This window comes from Eutrema salsugineum, unplaced genomic scaffold (genome assembly GCF_000478725.1).
Source record: "Eutrema salsugineum unplaced genomic scaffold, Eutsalg1_0 scaffold_4, whole genome shotgun sequence".
NCBI lineage: Eukaryota > Viridiplantae > Streptophyta > Magnoliopsida > Brassicales > Brassicaceae > Eutrema > Eutrema salsugineum.
The window spans coordinates 3,846,160-3,866,410 of NW_006256686.1; the positions used below are offsets into that span (position 1 = coordinate 3,846,160).

The window sequence follows — 20,251 nt, forward strand, 5'->3', positions numbered from 1 at the left end:
TGTTTATGAATTAAATATGTTAACGGCTAAAAAGACAGTTAGATATCAGTAATATTTAAGCTAGTGAAGTGGATTTGTTAGAAGAAAACCTAGTAGAGGATAAAAAGACAGTTAGACTTAAATGTGTTATAGGGTAAGACGACATTTAGATATCAAAAATTTATTTCGGAGTGAACTAGATTTTGTAGAAAATAAAGTAAGCTTAAATTGAGGTGAATGGTAGTACGAATTAACCAATAAATTTAGAAGCAGACGGCAAGAGCATTACTAGTAACAAAGTTAACAGATAAACATAGTAATGGCGTATTATAACAGAAAATTATATACTAAGCCCACAAAGAAAGGATAAATTCAATTTTACGCAGTAAATAGTGTTTGAAAAAGGAATAAAGTCATTTAAAAGAACGATCAACAAGTTCATATGGGAATCTACATGGAACATTAGTACTCGTTAAAGATAATTATCCGTCCAACAATATTTTTAGCAACTACTTATTAATGATATCATGCTAAAATAAAGTCAACAAAAATTACCAACTAGAGGAAGATCCAATGAGTAAGTGTACAATACAAAGAAACATTAGCATCGAACATAAAACGTTCTGATATCTAAGGCTACGGACTCGGCCCGAACTCATCGTAAAACATAACAGCTAACTTGTAGGCCTCCGACGTCAGTACCTCAGGGGTAATGGTTCGACACCCGTCCAATCTAGCACTTGCATGGGCCTGCATAAGCAAAACAGCGGTGACGGCTGAATCTGAGTTGATCTCGTTCTGTGGAATGCTCGTAACTCTTTCCAGGGAAAATGGTTTCTCATCACGCAAAGCTTTTGTGCTTGCGGCTCTGACAATGAAAGGAAACATATTGCAGATGGGGTTGAAGTCACGCTTGAGAGCACTGTCAGAATGAAAAGATACGTTGCAGTCAAGGACAACAATAGCAGCTCTAGGAATGTTCACACATACGCCAACCCAATGTCTTTTGTCAAAGTTGAAGGAGAAGTACATTGCCTTCGGAAGAGGGCGCCGCGGGTTGTCTGACTCGAAGTACGATAGCAGCGATCCGTGGATTTTGAACTTCGACCGATCTTTGACAGCGGTCTAGGAAAATTTAGCATATTGAGATTTGATAAGCACTTGAAAGATCATATCAAAAAACTTAATCTTTGTGTGATTCATCGGAGGGCTGGAAAGGTGACAGACGTATAACAATAAGGCGTCGACAAGCTATAAAATCATAAACGAGTATATGTTGACAAAGTGTTGTAAACTGAAGACAGACGCATTTAAATATGAGGGACTTTTTTTTGCCAGAGTATTACCTTAGAATGAAGCACACGGATTCGATCGCCAATGGCAATGACATCTTCGGTAACAACAGATGCACCCTCGTAAATCTCCATTGGGCGTCTAAAACATAGTTTACTCCGTTAACACGAACTTTTACATATAATAATAAATGTAACGGGTAAAACGATTATTATAAAGATAATGAAAAATGTATTACTTGTCGTGGGTAAGCTTGGCTTTCAGCTCCATAAACCGAGCACTATCATTGACGTTGGGGTCGCATGGCATTGAAAATGCACACTTAGCAGCTGCTGTACGGTTGAAACCGCATTGATAATCCTTGTAAACAACAGATGAGGTCTTGACTCTTTTGCTTTTGCGGGGTAGAACTTCATCATTGTCGGAGACGTTGTCATTGATGTCATCGGACTTCTGGGCAACAAATTGTTCATCTTGTGTTAAATCGAGAGAAAAGGATGGTGATACAGACAACAGTAAATCCATCTACATTCAATATATGGTAATTAGTGATTCGTATGTAACAACAAAACAATTAATAATGAATGGATTATACCGCTTTCGTGCTTCCCCCAATGGCGTTGCAAGATGGATGTTTGGGATCGATCTGGTAGAGGGACATTAGAAATGGACGTCATCAAATACAAACAATAATAGACTTGGTGATATAGTTTGTTGTAAACATGTACACATAATAATTGTTCTCTATATCTAATTGTATTCGGAAATATATATTGTAACTACATTAAAAGTATATGTAGACAACTAGATTATTACTTGAATGGCAAAAAACTAACCTCAGCCGGCTGGGTTGGTAAGTCTTGTGATGCCATGTTTGAATCCGGAGGGGTCGGGTGAGATTGTGACACATGATTAACAGGGAAGCCACAACTGAAGGGTGAAGAGTCCTTGGCCTGAAATGGGAAAAGGGAAATTTAATTAATAGAGCTGCGGGTGTAAAGGAGAAGAGGAGTAAAAAATGACCACTGACTTGGGCGTTTATAGATTGAGTTAAACTGCGAATGAAATCTTCATTACTCATGGCAAGGGAGGGAGCCTTTTGCATATGTGTCGGCACAGTTGCAGTTGGTTGAAATAGAGGATTGGGCGGTGGATGAGAGCCACAATTAAAAGAGGTTTTCGGATTGGGAACATTGTAAACACCTGACTTCACGCCTGAAGAATGGATTGAAGGTGCTTGATGCTGATTATCAGACTCAGGAACGCATTGTCGTGTAGGAGGATCACCAAGTTCCGCCGAGTTAGGTGCCTGTCGAACATATTCGGATATACTTTGAATAATGGAGTGATGAAATGACTAGAAGGCGTCGATAATAGCTTGTCCAATCTTCCCATCCTGCAAAAGGATTGACGCTTCAAGATCCCGTAACCTGTTACTAAAGGACTGCAACTCGGGCTTCAATTTATCAAGCACCAGCTCAGCGATCCCTTCCTGATCAACCGTAGCAAAGAAGGATGAACAGTCGCCTGTTTTGTCTTTTTTCTTCTTGTCTTTAGCTTCTTTCTCTTTCTGAGCCTTATCAGTTCGCATACGAACCAAGTCAGCAGTTGTAAGACCACCCGTGAACATATCAGTGGAAAAACGATAACCTTCGCTGATAAGCTTGACCATAACATCTACGGACTCATCACCAACTTCGTCAGCCCAACGTAAGTCCATCCCTTCGATAGCACAGACCTCGTCAGTAGGGATAATGGAATAAATCAATGTCTGTTAATTGGAAAAGTTATATGTTAACAAAAAAATGTAACTGATATTAAAATGAGTAACATATATGTCAAAGATTACGGATTGGCCTGTCAACGTTCAGATTATGTAACCGGTAACTATAAAAGTAAACACTAACAACAAGTCAGGTAAGTTACCTTCTCATCTTCGTCGATCTCCCGTGCATGGCTGGGGCTAAGCATCATTTTCACAACGCCGGAAGATGTTGCTCTTTCAGCCATATCAGAGGCATCGCCACTGAGATTGGCCTCTTGTCTGGTGGATACATCAGCGGCAGTGTCACATTCATCTTCATAGTCACTATCAGACTCACCGGATGGAGCTTGAACTACCTCGGTAAGCGTTGGCACCGCAGCCATCATTACAAGCTGGATCGCATAAAAAAATCCTTTTACGGGGATTGTCTTCTGCGAGAGTTCCAATTCATCTTTGGATTTGATGCTAGGGACAAGCAAATCAAACCCAACTCTACCCGAAGGATATGAAAGAAATGCATCTATGTCCCTTATGAGCTCGACATGTTCGGGAACAATCTTTGTAACATGTGAGGTAGGAACCAGAACAGAGGCAGTAACAGCGAGGCAGACGCATTTGATTCTCTTCTCCTTGTCGGAAATTTTTCTTTTCTGGCGCATGTGGATGACGGAGTCAACTGTGCATGACTTGAGTAACCCAAAGAGCTCAGGCCAGTACGGTTTCTGGGCCACAAGATTTTTAATCTTTCTCGTCTGAACAAATTTCTCACACTCAAGCTCTGTAACTAGAGCAAACTCTCGAAGAGAAAATCTTATTGGGCGACCAGCAAATAAAAACCATAACTCATGCTTCTTCTTCACACGCAAAAGCCGAGCGAGCATGTAATAGCCAAAGCTCCCAGAAAATGAAGGCTTCTCCATCGTCTTTAGGAGCCTTCCAAGTTGGGAGTCATGCAGCCTCTTCGCTTCATCTTCGTCCAGAGCATTCATAATAGCCTGTACTGATTTTGCTTTTTGCTACGAGTTCACCCTCTCCCCGACTGGCTCTTGGCCGGCAGCAAAAATTCGATCAGGCAAGTGAATATTAGGCATCCTTTCATTTCAATTCAGATAAAAACACATAGTCAAAAATCAAAGTAAATATCCATGTACAAATTTGAAAGGCGGTGTAACAAAGAACTTACTTACAACAATCGGCGACCTGAGACTGTAAAATTGGATGAAACTCGAGTCCGGGGATGAACAGCGGCGAAAACAAGGGAAAAAAGTTTCTGGGTTCTGTCTAACTAATAAATTACCCTAATTAAAATATTTTTAAATAGTGTACGACATTTATTTTAAGAAAAGCGGATTATTGGAATGTTAACAGTATCGCAATAGTATCGTAGATGTTTGTGCAAATATGGTACAGTACCATGGTCATTTAGTGCATTTACTTTTAAAAAATTTCGTTTTCGTCTTTCTATATTGGCTTGATATCCCTCTTTTTGCAGAAAAAAATATAGAATTAAATTTCGTTTCCGTTTTTAAAAATATTAAAGAAAAGTCTGGATCACTAATAAATTTTAAAAATAAAAATAAAATTGGGTTAATATTTAGTTAGTTTTCAAACAGAGAAATTTAGTTAGCTAGCTAACATTTGACTGACTCCTTCAATATGACAAACTTGACAGAGTGAAATTTCTATCGTTTTATATTGTTGAGATGATGCTATTTTATTATTTAATACAAGCAAAAAAAATATATATGTATAAAATTAATTTAGTTTTAGCATTCTTCCTCTTAAATCTAATTTTTTGGCTCACCCATACGTATGAAAATTCGAAATAGCAACTTTATACTCAGTTGCCAAATAGCAATTTTTTGCTCACCCATACGTATATACTCAGTTGTATACTTTATATGAAAATTCCAAATATTTTTTTTTTTACCAAATAGCAACTTTTAATGTACCATATTCTTATTCACAATCTTCTTCATTGTCATGAACTTAAAAATGAATTCAACTATTAGACTATGATGACGCTGGCATGCAACAATGTTAAACAAAAAGAACAGGAGTTTCCAGTTTTTCCACTCGTTACATAAAAGATTCCAACTCGAGAATAAGATAATCTATACAATTTTGTGGAAGAACATTCACTTCAAAATATTAGTGGATCAAGAAGAAACTTACACATTCATTGACCGCAAAAGAAAAAGGAAACATTTAATTGATCAATAGTCTTATATAGAAGATAACGTGCCCAATAAACTGATCAGATTCATGACGGTGTGATTTTCTTCATCATCATTATGTTCGCCATTATTAACCCACCCGAAATGGGAGGTTACATGATCTTATTATATAGTCTGCGTATGTCTTATCATAATTTAGATTCTAGAACATTGTGAGTTCTCCAATCATGTAAAAGAATTTTTTTTTTAACAAACGTGAATAGCAATGATGGGATGATTCATAGAGCGAACCGCACTGAGAATCCTAATTTCAGTCGACATAACATATAACAACAATTTGTTTTCTTTTCAATTAAATTTGGCAATGATTATTAAAAAAGAGTCGGTTCATGCTGTGTCGCACTAAACATGGACATGAGTATATCCACATCCTGGTACTTCCCGCGTTAGGTAAACTTTTGACCTATTCTTCAACCATTTGTAGTTTACTTAAATCACTGTTTTTTTATATAACATGTGGTGATCTGGACTTTTATCACCTGGCTAATCTCAGTGTAATCGTCGAGTAATCCATATATGGGTCTTCTAATGAATTTAAAACATATTACTATTTCGACTGACTAAATGAAAGTGGTTAGATAATTTCATGTTTGTACAAAGTTGATCTATAGCCTAGACCAACATATCCTCTTTCACAAGTAGGAAATACTAGCCTACTATCACTTATTGGTTATTCAATTTTTTTTTTCGTTCTTTTTAGATTAGATATCTAATCATATCATATACCAACTTTTTGTTATCATCTATAATTTACGCACGACACACTCTATTTTAAAATACAATGACCTGACGACAAACCATGGTCAATCAGATTCTACGAATTCTATTATCTCGTATCATATTAAGGTCTAATAGTAATTAAGCTGCCGCAATACTTTCTAGTTGTAACGTAAGTCACTTAGTACTAACCTTAATATTAGTAAATCTCCTTGTGTCATATAATACTGTTAGATTATTACTCCCTCTGTATTTTATTAGCTGACGTTTTAAGTTTTTTTTTGTACCAAAATAATTGACATTCTCGTCAATCTAGAGAGTTACTAGTAGAAAATAACTTTATATATCCCTTTTTAATAAACTTAATAATTCGTATTAGGTGAATTGAATAATAAATAAGATTATAATAGATATTTTAAAACTTTTCTTAATCTGCGTGAATTTTCTAAAATGATATGTATAAAAAAACGGAAGGAGTAGTTAATATATAAGACTAAGTTATAAGAGTCAGACATACCAGGTTTGTATTTAATTTTATATTACTTGAAATGAACAAAAGCGTATAATGCATGTTGACAGAAAATTACTAAACCATAACTAAAAGTCCTTAGTCAACATATTTTTTCTTTTTGTTATCCTGTCGTTTATTTTGTATGATAAATATATTCCATTAACTTATTTGGCAAAATTAATCACTATATCATTTGTTGGCTGATTTTTCGCCAATAAATAATATGTGCTCATAAATCATCTAACACAACAATCAATATTTGATATAAGTCTCCTTTTTTTTTATCAAGTTCAAGAATCTGCAAATATACATGATCGATCGTGGACGGTTATCTTACCACTAGCACTAGATTTGAAAAAGATTAAAAGCAGATGACTAAAAAAGTTAAATATTCCTAAGATATCTTCTAGATTAAGTGATTAACACAAGCCTCATGGACACAAAAGAAGAAAAAAAAAAGAGGTGAAAACCCCATTGTATAATCTCATAAGATGCCCTAATATAGTAAACTCCATCAACAAAAGAAGTAACAAAAACAAATGGGTATTGTAAGATCGATGCATTGCTATCTATAGAAACAAAAAGTCAATAAGCTAATTACATTAAGAGAGCGTATCTCATGCCATCACAAACCATGAGATGGTTAACCTCCGAGACCCTGCCATAATCTCCCGACACCCACACACCATCTGTCATGCTTCCACGTGGAACTGCGAAGCAAGACATGATCGATAATGGAAACTTCATCATCACGGAGTTACTCCCGTTTCCTGATCTATCTTCTCCATTAACGGTTGTCGAAGGCAACGAGCTTTCGTCGGCCACACGCGGGCTTTTTCGAAGGTTTTGGAGGTTTCTCCTTATTACAGACAACATCTTCAGCATCTCCTGCCTATCTTTTTGGTAATCTTAGTTTTGGTAATGAGTTTTTGACAAAGGAGAAGAGAGGTTACTTGAAGGGTATATATTGTGTAAAAAGTGCAAGTGGCCAATTGGGTATATATATTCCTTTTTGTTAATTTGTTATCGCCTAGTAGTCGTAGTGCTTGTGTTTATCATGGATATATTTTGTTTTTGAATCAAAAAAAAAATTTTAGGAAAGAAAAGGGAAATAGTGGAGACAGAAACTTGAGGCTTGGCTTTAGGAAATTACCCCATGATTGAGAGAGATGGTGGGGAGGGGTCTATTTTAATTTGGGGTATATCTTAAAGGATAATTGACAAGAAACAAAACTAAACTGAGTGGGATTTATTTTAGGTTTTAAAAGGTGACACATACATACAGATACAGTTGACACAAATAAAGTTGACACGCATAGAAGTAGAACTATTGAACTAAAGAGTACTGGTTCAGTGGTCCGGGACTCAAGTAGGACTTTCATTGTTGGTCCTTTTTTTAATATTACTTACTATATACGCTTTAAGACATAAGAATTTTCGGGTTTCGGTCATGTTTTGAGAATAAGTGAGCTATTTCAACAATTCTCTAAAATAACACGCTTTTAAAAGAATTAATGTGATATGCACTATTTGTACTATTAAAATGTTACCAACCAAAATTTATGTTTGTGCAATCATCTTATACAATATATGTTTGCATTGCTATACCATCATTCTTTATGTTACTTGTTGGAGCCATTATGGTGCATTAAGTGTCGTTGAATATTAATTCTAAATATCAACCATATAAAACAAAGAATATCTCTCTGACTACATGTATGAAAAAATTCAAAGCATATCTAGGGGAGGGGATAAATGGCTTTGATTGGTGACATGAGTTACACTTGCATTAGTTTAAGTTATGAGCATACATCAAAAATGTTACCAATCATGCATTAGTTTTAGTTTTTTGGGTTTAAGTTTGAGTTAAAAAGTGGCATGGCTGAATTACAATTTTGAGTTATGTCCTTTGTAAAATTGATAACTCAAAAGTTAACTCAACATCAAGGAAAATCTCATGTAGTAGAGATTGAGTTAGATTTTCTTTTTTCTTTTTTTCCCACTTTAAATTTGATAAGATCCTAGGTGATCAACTCTGAAGAAAAAGGCTACAGATGCTGCGATATTGTGGACAGGATGCAACGATGATGCGATGGGGTGGTGATGGTGGCTAGACGTTCAATTCGATGGGATGATATGGGTGATACGATGATCGGATCGATGATGGTGATGGCTTGATGATCGAGTCGATGGGGTTGTGACAATGGTGTGATGATCGATTCTCAAACAAGGGAATGATATCAAGTTTGTGAGATAGAAGAATCTCTTGTAAACAGATTAGTTTTTAAGAGATTCGAATTTCAGAGTTTGTCTTGTTCTCGGAAATCAAAAGAGCGAAGAACACAATAAGGTTTTGCTAAAAATTCTTCACTGATTATGACTTAGGCGATTTCTAAGTTATATAGACTTAGAGAAATCGCAGCCCTAAAGATACAAAACTACATGAAGTTTGAAATAAAACAACAGGAAGTTTGATTTAAAAATAAAACAGCGAGGCGTCCCTTCCAAAATCCTAAGTGGTGCGCCTAAAACTACTAGTGCAAAAGTCATTGTGACTTGGCACATTATTACCCATTAGCAACAACTTCTAAGTAACTCGACGTAGCAATGATTTCTGCCTCGTTAAAAACCTAGGAGAAGAACCTCCTTCCTTCCAAAATCCACCAAGGAAAAGAGTACAGAATCATCACCTAAGTTACCTAGTCATTGTTACTGGGTTCTTCATTCTTCAAAATAGAGATGTTGAAGATGTGAGCTTCAGCCTCCAGTTGATCGCTGTCCTCTGCGGCAATGAGAGCGTGAGCTTCCTTAGCCATCTCCCTAGCTCTGGAACGAGTGATCCTTCCAGCTATCTCCGGCTCCTCCTCCTCTGAGCTTGTCACGATCATATCATCCTCTCCCTCTTGAAAAGGATTTGTCCTCAAATCTGAATCTGCAACATAAGGGAGCAAGTCAGAAACATTGAAAGCATCAAAAACGTCATACTTACCTTGAAGATCAATCTGATAGGCGTTGTTGTTGATTCTTTTGATGACCGCGAATGGTCCATCAACTCTGGGCATTAGCTTGTTCTTTCGTTCAGCTGGAAATCGCTCCTTCCTCAGATGGATCCACACCAGATCTCCTTCTTAAAAAATCAGCTCCTTTCGTCCTTTGTTGGCATGCTTCTCATACTGCTTTGTCTTCTTCTCGATGTTCTCCTTAGCCTTAGCATGTATTCTTCGGACCTGTTCAGCTTTCTCCTTGCCATTCAAACTGCATTTTCCACTTAAAGGCAAAGGGATCAAGTCTAGAGGTGATTGTGGATTAAACCCATATACAATTTCAAAAGGAGAAAAGAGAGTAGCGGAATGCTTAGCGTGATTGTAAGCAAACTCGACATGAGGCAGACACTCTTCCCATGTCTTGAGGTTACTTTTCACCAAAGTCCTTAAAAGTGTGGACAATGTTCTATTCACCACCTAGGTCTGTCCATCGGTCTGAGGATGACAGGTAGTTGAAAATGAGAGCTTGGTTCCCAGCTTAGCCTAAAGCGTTCGCCAAAAATGTCCTAAGAACTTCGTGTCTCGATCTGAAACGATAGCCTGTGGCATCCCATGCAGTCTGACTACTTCCCTGAAAAACAAGTTAGCTACATTCACGGCATCATCTGTCTTTTGGCTAGCGATGAAGTGAGCCATCTTGCTAAACCTGTCAACAACTACAAAAATAGAATCTCTACCATTTCTGGTTCGAGGTAAGCCAACTACAAAATCCATAGAGATATTAGTCCAAGGTTGAGAAGGAATAGGCAAAGGAGTATACAAACCGTGAGGTTGAACTTTACTCAGCCATCTTACATACGACACATCTAGAACATATTTTCTCAACGTCTTTCTTCATGTTTGGCCAGTAAAAGTGGTCTTGTAGTCCAAGAAGTGTCTTTGTTACACCGAAATGTCCAGCTAATCCACCTCCATGAGCTTCTCGTACCAATAGCTCTCGAATGGATCCTCGTGGTATGCACACTCGGTTACTGAAGAACAAGTATCCATCCTGTCTATAAAATTTCTCACAGGCAAACTTATGACATTTGGCATAGCTCTCAGAAAAGTCAGTATCAGATTTATAAAGATCTATAATATGCTCAAATCCAATCAACTTTGACGTTAAGGTAGAAATGAGAGTGTACCTCCGGGATAACGCGTCTGCGACCACATTATCTTTACCTTTTTTGTACTTAACAATGTAGGGGAATGTCTCAATGAACTCCATCCATCGCCCATGTCTTTTGTTAAGCTTCTGCTGACCCTTGAGGTGCTTCAAAGACTCGTGATCGGTATGAATGACGAACTCCTTAGGCCATAGATAATGCTGCCACGTCTGGAGAGCTCGAACCAGTGCGTATAACTCCTTGTCATATGTGGGATAATTCAACGTTGAACCTCCTAACTTTTCGTTGAAATAAGCGATGGGCTTCTTATCCTGCATAAGAACTGCTCCAATACCTACACCAGAAGCATCGCATTCAATCTCAAAAGTCTTAGTAAAGTCAGGAAAAACTAGCAAAGGCGAATTGATAAGCTTCTCTTTAAGGGCTGTAAAAGCTTGTTCTTGTGCCTCTCCCCACTTGAACCCCACGTCTTTCTTGATTACTTCTGTTAAGGGCGCGGCTATGGTGCTGAAATCACGAACAAAACGCCTGTAGAATCCTGCTAAACCATGGAAACTTCGGACTTCTCCAATATTCTTAGGGGTTGGCCACTACTTGATAGCTTTTATCTTCTCTTCATCTACTTTAACTCCTCCTGCACTTACTACAAAGCCTAAGAAAACAATTTCGTTAGTGCAGAATGAACATTTAGATAAATTGGCAAAGAGAGATTGAGAGCGCAGAACATCAAGAACCGATCTGATGTGGTCTAGATGTTCTTCCAAACCTTTACTGTAGATGAGGATATCGTCGAAATAAACCACTACAAACACGCCGATGAATGGTCTCAGGGCATGGTTCATTAATCTCATGAAGGTGCTGGGAGAATTGGTGAGGCCAAACGGCATAACTAGCCACTCGTAGAGTCCTTGCTTTGTCTTGAATGTCGTCTTCCACTCATCCCCTTCTTTCATTCTGATCTGATGATACCCACTCTTCAAGTCTATCTTAGAGAAGATTGTCGATCCACAAAGCTCATCCAGCATATCATCTAGCCTTGGAATCGGATGCCTATACTTCACAGTGATGTTGTTGATAGCTCGGCAGTCTACACACATCCTCCATGACCCATCTTTCTTTGGCACTAACAGAACTGGAACCGCACATGGATTCAAGCTTTCTCGGATATGGCCTTTGCTCATCAGCTCTTCCACTTGCTTCTGCAGCTCCTTAGTCTCTACAGGATTGGTTCGGTATGCTGGCCTATTAGGTAATGCTGATCCTGGTACCAAGTCAATCTGATGCTCTATCCCGCGAATTGGAGGTAGCCCTGGTGGAATTTCTTCCGGAAAAACGTCCTTATATTCCTGCAAAATCTCAATCATAGCACTAGGACGTTCCTGTGAAGGGTTAGTACTAAAAGGGATTCCTTGTATACAAACATAAAAGTAGTCATTTCAGGATCAAAGAGTTTAGAAAATTCACTGTAGTTTATGTAGAGGCTGTTGGCGAATTTCTCCTTCTCCTTGAGCTTCATCTGAATCTGATCTTGGTAAATCTCAGTAGGCATGAGAGGTAGGAGAGTAATCTTGCGACCTTTGAACTCAAATGAATGCTTGTTGGTGTAACCGTCGTGTATGACTCTACGATCTGATTGCCACGGTCTGCCTAGCAACACATGACTCGAACCCATGGGAATAACATCACATAGAACTTCATCTTCATACTTCCCAATAGATAAAGAAACCATAACTTGCTGAGATACAGTCAAGGCTCCACTGTCATTCAACCACTGAAGCTTATACGGTCTTGGATGAGGGATAGTCTTGAGCTGGAGTTTCTTAACCATCTCTTCGCTTGCAGCATTAGTACAGCTTCCTCCATCTATGATCATGCTACAAACTTTCTCTTTAATGAAGCATCTCGTATGAAATAGGTTCTCTCGCTGACACGTCTCTTCAGGTTGGTTCTGAACACTCAAAGTCCTTCTTGCAACCAGCATCTCACCCACGGCAGCAGCTTCTTCCTCTTCCTCTAGCTCATATTCGGCCTCTGATTCCTCTTGAGGAACTATCTCTCCTCCCTCTTGTAACAAGAATACCTTCTTGTTTGGACAATCTCGAGAGTAATGTCCCATTCCTTGACATTTGAAACACCTCACGTTGCTGATAGAATTACCACTTCTAGGTTTGAACTCGGTTTTAGCTTCTTCTTTAACCCCAGAAGAGGCCGGTTTGATGTCTCTGGAGTAAGCTGGTTTGCTGCTCTCCTTAGGCTTAGGCACACTAGGCGTGAATGTAGACTTGATGATTCACCTCTTGACTTGAGATTCAACCAATTCAGCCTTTTGCACCATCTCTTGTATATCTACAAAATCCTGAAGTTCTACCTTGTCTTGAATTTCTCGGTTAAGCCCTCCAAGAAATCTCGACATTACCATCTCTTCTTCTTCTCTCAAATCTGCACGAATGAGCAAAGTTTCCAATTCCTGATAGTAATCTCGAACAGACTTTGTACCTTGGACGAGGCGCCTAAGCTTGTTGAGTATTTCGCGCTGATGATGGGCTGGAACGAACCTCTTCCTCATCTTTACAACAAGCTGATCCCAAGTAGTAATCGGAAGTTCTCTAAGGAGATTTCTGGTGACTCCCAACTGCTCCCACCAGAGAAGCGCATACCCATGAAATTCTGAAACTGCGATCTTCACCTTGTTGAGCTAGTAAGTTCCTTGGACCAGAAAATTAGACTCCATCTTCCTTTCCCAATCTAGATAAGCTTCGGGATCATTAGTTCCATGGAAAGGAGGATACTGGATTTTGATATGACGCAGCTGCTGGCGTAGAGGATCATAATCTCGATCATGTCCTCGACCTCGATCTCTTCTCACAGTTTCTCTGCTATGATCAGAAGCTTCGTCCTCCTCATAGTACTCTGGTTCTGATTCCAGGGTAACTCGATGCCCAGCAATATATTCCTCTCTGCGGTGTTTGACGATCTACCCTTGGGCCATCTCGATCTGCACCAGTAGGGTTCCTTCTCGGATTAAACGTAGTCTCTCTGCCCCCAATCTGGTTTCGGTTGGACTTAACTTTAGTCCTGGCTTCAGAAGGTGTTGGGTGGCGTGGGAGTTTCCGTGAAGATCCTATGTGCCCTTTACCCTTAGCTAAGCGCATTGCTTCCGACGGAGTTGGAGTTTGTGACGACTCTTCTCCACTTGCACTAAGATCTTTGAGCAGATCATTCATCTTTGTCTCGAACTTGTCATTGAGTTGTTTGATTTGTTGTGTGAGCTGAGTTGCTATGGCTTGATTCACTTCTTTAATCTGTTGAGACATTTCTCGGTTCAGAGCTTCCATCGCCTCAGCTGAAAGCTCCATAGTACCTAAAAAAAATTAAAAAAAGAACTCGCAGTAACTTGTTTTAAACGAAATCACAAAGACAAAAACTTGATTTAATTAATCTCAACATAAAACAAAAAAAATCGCGTAACCTATAATATCCTATAATAAGTTAACACAGAAAAAGCACAATCAAATACTAAGTAACAACGAATGTTACCGAACTAGAACGTGGACTAACAAAACTCAACGAAACCCTAACACACTAGCTAAACGAAATCATGAAACTCTTAACAAACCTAAACGAAAACGAAAACACGAAGACTCTTGACAACCTAAACGAAAATGAAACACGAAGACTCCTAACAACCTAAACGAAAAAAACAAATCGATAACAGCAGAAACCCTAGACACGATCTATCAGACTCGACACTAAACAAATAAACAGCGATCGATACTGAGGAATGCGCGATGGAAGAGTAGACATGATGATGAAGACTCGAATCCACGAATACTACTATTAAGCCTAACGAAAACGAGAACGGCTGAAACCCTAGACACGAAACAATTAAAAACTCAACCTAACAAAAATTCAAGACGATGAAAGCGGAGATCGACACCAGGTAATCTAGGTTTAGAAACGAAAATTCAAAGCACAGAGATTAGGGTTAGAGATTTCTCAGCCTTTGGTTCAGAGTTGGCTCTGATACCACGTGATAAGATCCTAGGTGATCAACTCTGAAGAAAAAGGCTACAGATGCTGCGATATTCTGGACAGGATGCAACAATGATGCGATGGGGTGGTGATGTTGGCTAGGCGTTCGATTCGATGGGATGATATGGGTGATACGATGATCGGATCGATGATGGTGATGGCTTGATGATCGAGTCGATGGGGTTGTGACAATGGTGTGATGATCGATTCTCAAACAAGGGAATGATATCGAGTTTGTGAGATAGAAGAATCTCTTGTAAACAGATTAGTTTTTAAGAGATTCGAATTTCAGAGTTTGTCTTGTTCTCGAGAGCAAAGAACACAATAAGGTTTTGCTAAAAATTCTTCACTGATTATGACTTAGTCGATTTCTAAGTTATATAGACTTAGAGAAATCGCAGCCCTAAAGACACAATACTACATGAAGTTTGAAATAAAACAACAGGAAGTTTGATCTAAAAATAAAACAGCGAGGCATCCTTTCCAAAATCCTAAGTGGTGCGCCTAAAACTACTAGTGCAAAAGTCATTGTGACTTAGCACATTATTACCCATTAGCAACAACTTCTAAGTAACTCGACGTAGCAATGATTTCTGCCTCGTTAAAAACCTTGGAGAAGAACCTCCTTCCTTCCAAAATCCTCACCAAGGAAAAGAGTACAGAATCATCACCTAAGTTACCTAGTCATTGTTATTGGGTTCTTCATTCTTCAAAATAGAGATGTTGAAGATATGAGCTTTAGCCTCCAGTTGATCGCTGTCCTCTACGGCAATGAGAGCGTGAGCTTCCTTAGCCATCTCCCTAGCTCTGGAACGAGTGATCCTTCCAGCTATCTCCGGCTCCTCCTCCTCTGAGCTTGTCACGATCATATCAAAATTGCTATCCCACGTTTTTTTTTCTGCACTGTATTTTCTTGGCTAATAAATTATTTCAAAAAAATAAACTGTATTCTTTTTCCATTTTAAATGACATAACAATACACTAGCATAAAAAACATATTCATGTATGTTTTTAAATAATCAACGTTGACAAGCTTTTTTTGTGTATATTCATTCTGTGTAAATATGATTTACAATCTAGTAGTTAGGTTTTAATTTTTTTTTATTTTTTTGCATTTTTTATTCCTATTAAAAATATTTTTTTAAATATAATAGAGTTGAAGTTAGTATTCACCTTTTAATCTATTTTTCATTATTTTTAATAAATACAATCATTATTAATAATCAAAATTTTGATTTATTTAAATAACATATACTACAATTTATACCACGAAATTTTTACCAATCAATTATTTTAACAAAATAAAAAAAACTCATATTTTTACAGCAAATTTACCGCAGAAATTTACAGTTTATAAAACATAATTTTTACTGCAGGTTACATCAAATTACAACATCGATTGTAACTCAACTTCAAAACTAGCGGAACTAAACAATTTTTTTTAAAAAGGAAAAAATTAAAATTATTAGTTGATGGGTTTGAAATGGATCCAAAACAATTTTTGAGACTCGGACATTTGAACTTCTAGGAATATGAGAGAGTGTGAAGTTCAAGAAGCTTTCTCGGAGGTTGCGGAATACTTCCAACTCTGACAAGAACGATGGCCAATCCAATGGACATTCTGACATGCTTACCAAATCCAAGCAATCGATCTGAAAGTGGACGGATAAGATCAGTCTATCTTTCATGCAAGATATAGCCCATAAGAGGCTCTCCAACTCAGCATGAAGGGCCGAGACGCTTATACGACAGCCCTGAAGGCCAAAAGTCTCACCACTCCTATCCTCCTTCAGGCTCCGCCCGAGCCCACTAACTAGGCCTCTGCCTATCCAGGATGCATCAAACCAACAAATTGGGAACCTCTAGGCATCAGGTAGAGAAATCGGGAGCGAATGAATGGGAGTAGTCTCGTCTGTTGCGTCTTCTTCTTCTTCCGGGTCGTTTTCAATCATTTAGCTTTCTGATTCAATCTTGGTGTGGATCAAAGTATCTACTGGGGAAATTTCTTTCCCGTTGAAGATCTTGTCGTTCCTTGCTTTCCAAATATACCACATGATCCAAGGATAAATATCCTTTTGTGGATCTTTCATGCCTAGCTCTTTTGTTTTCCAAAAGAGCAAGCTCATATTTTGGTAAATAAAAGTACTCGGGAAGAGGCCCGAAAGGGACGGAAAGTCCGATAACGCCCAGACTTGTAAAGCCGGGGGACATAAAAAGAGTAGATGGTTAATATATTCTTCAGGACTCCCACAGCGGGGGCAATGCTTATCCGTTGCCATATGCCTGTAGATCAGGTTTTGGCAAGTAGCAATACATCCTGATAAAGCTTACCACATAAAATGCTTCATCTTTCCAGGCGTTCGTATTTTCCAAACGTAGCTTTGAAGAGCTATGATACTCGATTCTTTCACGACATCCAAATTTTGTGCAAGCTTCGTTCTTCTAATCAACTCATAACCTGATTTGACCGAATATATCCCTGATTTAGTATGGTTCCACACATATCCGTCTAGGATACGGTTCCTGCTAGGTCTCAACCCAAGGATAAGAGAGACATCCTCAGGTTGGAAAAAATCTCTTAGGAGAGGCTCATCCCATTGCTTCGTATCTTGACGGATAAGATGGTAGACTAACATTCCTGGATCCTGAAAGCTGATTTGAGGGGCTGCTCTTGGAGATCGGGCCCTGGCGTCGGGGATCCAAGGTTCACTCCAGGCTCTGGTGTTTAGTCCCGACCGATTGTCTTCCTGATTGCCATTTTGAGATACGGTTTGGCTGCCAACATACTTCTCCATCCATAAGATGGTGAGTAGACATTTTGATTCTCTAATGGATCTGATTGTCGATAATATCTTCCTTTTATTTTCCCTTTTTTAGTGTTAAAACTCTTATATTATTTATAAAACCGCACAATTTAACGTTTAGGTTAAGTTTAAGAACTAATGGCGTCAGAGAAGGTTCCATCGGAGTTGGAAGAAGACATACTCGTTAGGGTTCCACCTTTATCTATCGCTCGTTTCAGAACTGTTTGTAAATGATGGAACACTCTTTTCAACGTTAAGAGATTTGTCAACAACCACTTGGCTCGTGCCCGTCCTGAGTTCATCTTAAGGGCCAAATGCAACCTTTATTCGGTAAGTGTCAATCCGACAATCTAAAGGAAGAGGAGCGTGAGATAAACTTATATATTCCAGGTTTAGAAGCTCATGATATACATACCAAGTTACTGTGATGGCTTATTGCTTTGTGCTCTGAACAGTGGAGCAACTATTTGGAACCTGTGGTTGAGACAAACTAGACAGAATAAGGTTCAACTATTCAGCTTATATGGCATTAGATACGATAGTAATAGCCTCGAAAGAAGTACAAGATCTTTTTGTATATTTATCATCGAAAAAGTTTCAATCACACTGATGACTATGGACGATTTGCCATCTACTAATTTGCAACCAATGCGTAGTATATTGATGCTTCTTACGCAAACAAGTCATTGTCGAAAATTGCTCAGTGTCACTCATGAATGGAAATTTTTCTTGGATTGCTTATAATAAGGCCACTCTCGAGTATTTCATCAAAATCTTTGATTGTTCCAAGGAGATATTCAAGCCTTTGAGTATTCGACCATGTAAGTACTACGTAAGATACCACTCTCTGGCTGTTTTTAAGGGAGATCAGTTTTTGATATTAGAACAATGCATTAGAACAAAGAGGATTGAGATTTGGGTGACAAAGAATAAAATTAAAAATGAAGATGGAGAGATGGTGTGGATTAAGTTCATGACTGTCTCAATACCAAACTGTATGTTATATAACACATGGCATGGTTCTTCTCCAAGTTACTTCGTCGATAATAATATCTATGGAAAGATAATGGTCGTTGTTGATAGCGTATATCAAACAAGGGTAAAACAGTCATATTTAAATCGTCAATTTTGTTTTATTCTAAGCTTCTACATTCGGAAAAATACAATAAGAGATTAGGTCGTTGGAGGTCTAGGAACTAAATAACAAAGGGAAAACTAGAAGTAAACTTGACGATCTCAAAGCTCTTCACTTTGTGAGGTTTCTCTTTGATATCGAATTTTGGATGATGTGAATAAATGAAGTCCTTTCTATTTATATGATTGCATAATCAGTCTAATTTGCTTTTTCCCCCCGATATGGAATTCATGATTTTCCCTCCAACATTTCTGGCAATCCTCCGTGAAATTCAGAGCTCGGTGTAAATTTGTCAAATTGGGCTTTAATGGGCTTCTTTAAGAGACTTAGGCTGGCCCGCCGATTCAGACTCGATACTAATCATCATTAACAGAGGTTTCTCTAAACCGGTTTTGATTCATATCAGGTTAAATTAGGGGTGTGAAGTACACCACTAAGAGTCGTGTGTTGTAATGATGCATGTGGACAGGCTTGCAATTTTATTGTGAGAGGAGATCATGCCAAAAAGATTAAAATAGATTCTGTGGCAGCCACCGATTCTGTCCAGAGCCACCGATTCTGGTTATAAAGCATCGACGTCGAAACCCTAAACCCTAAACCCTAAAGCATCTATCCTACTATATATACATGTATTACCTACATATATTTTTACATACAAAATCCATCTTCTAAAGTCTAGCAATTTTTATAAAACTCGTCCACCTTGTATATCCCGATCTGGTTTAAATTATATATTTGTTTAGTTGGTTGTTCTTCCATGCTAACCTTTTAATTGTTTTGTTCCGATCGAGATTCTTCTATGCTAACCGGTCAAATATCTATGTTTTTTTTTTTTTTTATCGTATTCTATATTACTATGCATCACAACTGTCTTATTTTTTAACCCCTGTTTTACTCTCTATGCGATTGATCATCGAGATATCATATTTGTGTTCTCTGTTTTGCTTTATAATTCTATACTAGGAATTAACCCGCATATTGTGCGGGATAATATTTTTTAAATTATCTTTAAATTTAAATTTAATTTTTTGGTTAAATTAAAATTAATGGCGAAAATCCTTTAACAAAAATATAAATACTTAAAGTTAGTGACAATTTGATAACAATATATATTTATATATATATATCACACAGCCGATATTTATTTGTATAAATATCATCAAATAGGACTTTGAGTTAGTTTTGTTATCCGATATGTTTTTAAAATATGAAAGTGATATGATGGATTAGAAGTCCATATATATATATATATACGTATATACATTCCAACAAGGATTAGAATCTAAATTTACATATCTATAAAAAAATAATTTAATTGTGAATATTTTATTAGAAACCAACTATCATTTTTAATTAATGAATTATATAATATATGTTAATAATAATTATATATAGAATTTTCGAGTTGACAAACCCGTCTACTTAATCTATTTCACAATTTATTAAAATATTTGATTAGCCAACCTGTAAAAAAGCATAATTAAATTTTGAAAACATATTTCAGTTTTATAAAAATAATTGAATTGATTTTTGAAAATGGTACTAATTAATAATGAAAATACAAATGAAAAATATTGGACAAGTTTAAATAGATTTTTTATATATATGAATTGATTATTATTTAA

At 37.6% G+C, this 20,251-nt stretch overlaps 3 protein-coding genes across 3 annotated transcripts; 1 reads left to right on the top strand and 2 right to left on the bottom strand.

The window, feature by feature from the left end:
- Positions 1-615: 615 nt before the first annotated feature.
- Positions 616-4,026, bottom strand: LOC18013688. The gene is made up of 8 exons (XM_024153505.1): positions 3,199-4,026; positions 2,747-3,043; positions 2,303-2,581; positions 2,109-2,225; positions 1,868-1,918; positions 1,511-1,797; positions 1,326-1,413; positions 616-1,104 (listed from the first exon to the last, which is right to left on the bottom strand). The coding sequence occupies exons 1-8, from the start codon at positions 4,024-4,026 to the stop codon at positions 616-618; spliced, it is 2,436 nt and encodes an 811-aa protein (XP_024009273.1).
- Positions 4,027-6,953: 2,927 nt separating this feature from the next.
- Positions 6,954-7,449, bottom strand: LOC112084619. Its single transcript, XM_024153869.1, has one exon. It carries the CDS (start codon positions 7,385-7,387, stop codon positions 7,100-7,102), a length of 288 nt encoding a protein of 95 aa, XP_024009637.1. The 5' UTR covers positions 7,388-7,449; the 3' UTR covers positions 6,954-7,099.
- Positions 7,450-17,629: 10,180 nt separating this feature from the next.
- On the top strand, positions 17,630-18,913 carry LOC18013970 (putative F-box protein At3g16590). The gene is given in 3 exon segments (XM_024153506.1): positions 17,630-17,827; positions 18,240-18,590; positions 18,824-18,913. Coding segments are annotated over 3 exon segments (639 nt in total).
- Positions 18,914-20,251: the final 1,338 nt, after the last annotated feature.